Source organism: Tachysurus vachellii, chromosome 26 (assembly GCF_030014155.1).
Source record: "Tachysurus vachellii isolate PV-2020 chromosome 26, HZAU_Pvac_v1, whole genome shotgun sequence".
Lineage (NCBI taxonomy): Eukaryota > Metazoa > Chordata > Actinopteri > Siluriformes > Bagridae > Tachysurus > Tachysurus vachellii.
In genome coordinates, this window is record NC_083485.1 from 8497456 (window position 1) to 8502634 (window position 5179).

Genomic DNA, 5179 nt, shown 5'->3' on the forward strand with positions numbered 1-5179 from the left:
CTAATATGCTTCCTAAATAATAATGAAATCATGCTACAAGTTACATGTTTTTAAACACTAGTTGGTTCTCAAGTATTTACTTTCATATGCAAATAGTCTTGTAATAAGTGGGGCCAAGGAAGGCTGCACAGCATTGTTTGATCAGATATTCATAGGTTTTTATTTTTATTTTTACAGTTTGAACATTTATAATTGAATTCATAAAAAAGATATTATTACTGTATTACTGAGTCATTAATATATTAGGAATAATTATTAAACAGAATGTATTATTTATAAAATTTTAATTGAGAATCATTGTATAGTGCGAACCTAAAAAAACAACTAGACTGCTGAATGATTTAGTTAAAAAATTGAAATGAGCACAGTGAAAGCACAGTTGCCAAAGTTAAACATTTCTTAGAAATTTTTAAAGTACACAGGCTCAGTTGTTAACTGTTAACTTTTTACATGGAAATTGTGAAAAGAACATGTAAAAGATTAACAGATCTTTATGCCAACTCCTCTTCTGCCTCTTCCTCAAGCTCACCCTCTTCTTCAGCTGTGGCATCCTGGTACTGCTGGTACTCAGACACCAGGTCATTCATGTTGCTTTCTGCCTCTGTAAACTCCATCTCATCCATTCCTTCTCCTGTGTACCAATGCAGGAAGGCCTTTCTTCTGAACATGGCTGTGAACTGCTCAGACATGCGTTTGAACAACTCCTGGATGGCCGTGCTGTTGCCAATGAAAGTGGCAGCCATTTTAAGCCCTCTTGGTGGGATGTCGCATACAGCAGTTTTGACATTGTTTGGAATCCACTCTACAAAATAGCTGCTGTTTTTGTTCTGCACATTGAGCAACTGCTCATCGACCTCTTTCATGGACATGCGGCCCCGGAAGATAGCAGCCACAGTCAGATAGCGGCCATGGCGTGGGTCACACGCTGCCATCATATTCTTAGCATCAAACATCTGCTGTGTTAATTCGGGCACAGTGAGTGCACGGTACTGCTGGCTCCCTCTGCTGGTGAGTGGGGCAAAACCAGGCATGAAGAAGTGCAAACGAGGGAAAGGCACCATATTGACAGCCAGTTTTCGCAGGTCAGCATTGAGCTGTCCAGGGAAACGGAGGCAGGTGGTCACACCGCTCATGGTGGCAGACACAAGATGGTTGAGATCACCGTAAGTAGGAGTTGTGAGCTTTAAAGTACGGAAACAAATGTCATAAAGTGCTTCGTTGTCAATGCAATATGTCTCATCAGTGTTCTCCACCAGTTGGTGTACAGACAGAGTGGCATTGTAGGGCTCCACCACAGTGTCAGAGACTTTAGGAGATGGCACAACACTGAAAGTGTTCATGATGCGGTCAGGATACTCCTCACGGATCTTACTGATAAGCAGCGTGCCCATGCCAGATCCGGTGCCACCACCCAGGGAGTGAGTGAGCTGAAAGCCCTGTAGGCAGTCACAGCTTTCAGCCTCCTTACGAACAACATCCAGCACGGAGTCTACCAGCTCAGCACCTTCAGTATAATGGCCCTTGGCCCAATTGTTTCCAGCCCCACTCTGACCTGTGGAAAGCAGGACAATAAGTCTAAAATATGGCTAAAACCTTTTTTTTTTACAGTTGAATAGAAGAGATTAACATTATTAGACAATTTCTGGATTGGGTTTGAAATTAACAAAAACTTTGTCCATTTATGGATTACTCACTTGAGGTCCTACATCTTGGTTGCTCAAAAACCCAATGGGTAATACCAAATCTCTTAATTCTTTTTGGAAACTAATATTTGCATTTCTGCAACATGACCCCAGGTTTCCAAAAGGGGCATCATGTATGCTGTCACAATATTAAATTACTGTGGTGAAGGATTTATATTCAATATATAATAGAATGAACTCAATTCAGAGTGAAACAGCCACAAGTGTTGGTATGGAAATTATTTATTAGAATTCAACAGGCTTACACACACCTACACGTCAGAACAATGAAATTGCAGGGGTAGGGGAAGACAACACCACACCATTTTAGTAGTAATTTTCATGATTAGTTACATTTTGCAAAATGTGACAAAGTGTTAGACAAAGAAAAAAGGTTTAGCTTTTCAATTCTGTCTTCAATTCTATCTTTAAGAAGACTTTCATATACATCTATAAAATATTTAAAAATTTCACCCACCAAAGACAAAGTTGTCTGGTCTGAAAACTTGTCCAAAAGGACCAGATCTTACAGAGTCCATGGTCCCTGGCTCTAAGTCCACGAGTACAGCCCGAGGAACATACTTTCCACCTGTGGCACCACAGTATATATTTGACACAACAATCATTTAAGGTAAAAATTAAACCATAACCTTACTGTATATGACAAATGGTGACGTTATGAATAGCCGGATTTACCAGTGGCTTCGTTATAATACACGTTAATCCGCTCGAGCTGCATATCACTGTCACCATGGTAGGTACCAGTTGGGTCGATTCCATGCTCATCACTGATCACCTCCCAAAACTAACATAACGTTAAATTAGATCAGTCTTACTTACAATTTTCTAAACTTTGTAACATTTTCAAGCTAGCCTGAGCAGAAATTTTCCTGGTAATCATGCATAGCCCAAAGCAAGCAGGCAACTACAAATGATTTACACAATTGGCAATGTTGAGCTATGATTAAATAAAAAAACAAACAAACAAATAAATAATAAATAAATGTTGAGAAAAGTAGCTTAGATAAATAATATATTTATGCATGTATATATATATATATATATATATATATATATATATATATATATATATATATATATATAATTTTTTTTTTTTTTGGGGGGGGGGGGGTACTGTGTACCTCCGTTGTTGCTAGGTAACCTAACCGACAACTAATAACACAAGACTTTAATAATTGTGTAATATTCATCTCTTAAACTTACTTTTGCACCAATTTGATTCCCACACTGACCAGCCTGAAGATGAACAATCTCTCTCATTTTGAAAATAGTTTGATCAACAGAAATCGTGAAGGCAAACTCTCTAAACACACCGTCTCTAATCAACGTTAAAATTCACAACTCGTTCACGAACTACACATTACTAGTCAGAATCAGAATCAGAATCAGAAAGAGATTTATTGCCAAGAATGCTTTGATATACATTGTATGTACATTGTATGTACAGTTGTGCTATAAATGATAGAATAGAATAGAATAGAATAGAATAGAATAGACTGAGATGTATTAGGATGATTAGACATTGTAATCGCGCAATGGGGGAACATTTAACTGTTCATGCAGTAGATTGCCTGGAGAAGAAACTGTTCTTGGACACTGTGCATCTATCGAATGATTGAAGATGTTTTCTTCCTTCGGCTTGCTGTGTTTGAATGAAGCTAATAAAATCTCAATGTAATGAATGGTTGGTGCCATTTCTCTCTCATGGTACACGAGGAGCATTGGGTCCTGCTGCAAAGCAGCGCACAATAAATTGTGAACCTTTTCATTCTTGCCCATGCCTACCAGTGTGCTATTTTTTCAAAATGTCCACAACAAGCTATCGTTGTCTGCAGGATTCCGCACTTGAGGCTCGTCTATGGGAACTCCAGAGGAGGCGTACTGCAGGCGTCGTGGAGGCTGTTAATTGCACATTGACCACATGATTGGTTCCTGAGTCTGTGACATAAGTGGTGATGGAGTGTAAACTGTTGCATAAATCTTTAAATTAGTGCAAACAGAAAAAGATAATGACAGGAAGAAAAGAAAACATGGAGTAATAGTAAACTGTACAGCCTTTAATATGTGGAAATCAGAAGCAGGTAAAAAAGGTAGAGAAAACCACAATCTAATCCAAAGTGATTATGTGCACAAAACATACAGAATGAAGCTCAAGGCTCTGTGATGGCAGAGCATGCACCACCGCCCGTCGCAGCCAAAATACCGCTCCAGCCCCACAGCTGGGCTTCCCCGCTAAGCATTGGAGGCAGTGCACCAGCCCAATCCCGCTTGGACCCGCCCTCCCGAACTGTGGTGCACTCGAAGTTATCCATGACGGTCTCAACATCGTTGTCTGCCAATGAACAAGAATGTTAATCTCTCCTGTTCATCTGTAAAAAAAAAAAAAAAAAAAGAAAAATTAAAAAAAATCAGAGTGACCACCTGCCTCCTTTTTTCTGGACAGCTTAATGCTGACCTGTGAAAACTGGCTGTAAATATGGTGCCCTTCCCTTGTTTGCACTTTTTCATGCCTGGTTTTGCACCACTCACCAGCAGAGGGAGCCAGAAGTACCAGGCACCCACTGTGCCAGAATTAACACAGCAGATGTTTGATGCCAAGAATGTGATGGCAGCGTGTGACCCACGCCATGGCAGCTACCTGACTGTGGCTGCTGTCTTTCGGGGGTCACATGTCCATGAAAGAGGTCAATGAACAGTTGCTCAATGTGCAGAACAAAAACAGCAGCTATTTTGTAGAGTGGATTCCAAACAATGTCAAAATTGCTGTATGCGACATCCCACCAAGAGGGCTTAAAATGGCTGCCACTTTCATTGGCAACAGCACAGCCATCCAGGAGCTGTTCAAACGCATGTCTGAGCAGTTCACAGCCATGTTCAGAAGAAAGGCCTTCCTGCATTGGTACACAGAAGAAGGAATGGATGAGATGGAGTTTACAGAGGCAGAAAGCAACATCAATGACCTGGTGTCTGAGACACCTGGTGTCTGAGTACCAGCATTACCTGTATGCCACAGCTGAAGAAGAGGGTGAGCTTGAGGAAGAGGCAGAAGAGGAGTTGGCATAAAGATCTGTTAATCTTTTGCATGTTTTTATTTCACAATTCCCATATAAAAATGTAAAAGTTTACTAAGCCTGTGTACTTTCAAACTTTCTAATAAATGTTTAACTGCTCTCCCTGTGCTCATTTTTATTTTCAAATAAATCATTCAGCAGTTTAGAGTCCAGTTGTCTTTTAAGTTCTTACATAGCTTCACAATAATTAAAATGCTATGAATAATACTTTCTTGGTAATAATTATTCCTAATAGGAATAATTCCATTATTCCTCATGACTCGGTAGTACAATAATAGTATCTTTTTTATGAATTCAAAGATTATAAATGATCAAATTGTAAAAACAAGTATAAAAAACCATATGAATATCTGATCAAACAAACTGTGCAGCCTTTCTTGGCCTGTCTTTTTACAAGTCTGTTTG

At 39.5% G+C, this 5179-nt stretch overlaps 1 protein-coding gene and 1 pseudogene across 3 annotated transcripts; one reads left to right on the forward strand and one right to left on the reverse strand.

Annotated features, from left to right (window-relative positions):
• Window positions 1-491: 491 nt before the first annotated feature.
• Window positions 492-2963, reverse strand: LOC132840630 (tubulin beta-4B chain-like). Of its 3 annotated transcripts, none has more exons than XM_060862427.1 (5): window positions 2907-2963; window positions 2379-2487; window positions 2161-2271; window positions 1473-1552; window positions 492-614 (listed from the first exon to the last, which is right to left on the reverse strand). In XM_060862427.1, exons 1-5 carry the CDS (start codon window positions 2961-2963, stop codon window positions 492-494), a joined length of 480 nt encoding a protein of 159 aa, XP_060718410.1. The 3 variants fall into 3 exon arrangements, with proteins under 3 accessions (XP_060718410.1, XP_060718409.1, XP_060718408.1); XM_060862426.1 differs by having other exon boundaries at window positions 492-703; window positions 1430-1552; XM_060862425.1 differs by having other exon boundaries at window positions 492-1552.
• A 903-nt stretch (window positions 2964-3866) lies between these two features.
• On the forward strand, window positions 3867-4766 carry LOC132841384 (tubulin beta chain-like; annotated as a pseudogene).
• The last annotated feature ends 413 nt before the right edge of the window (window positions 4767-5179 follow it).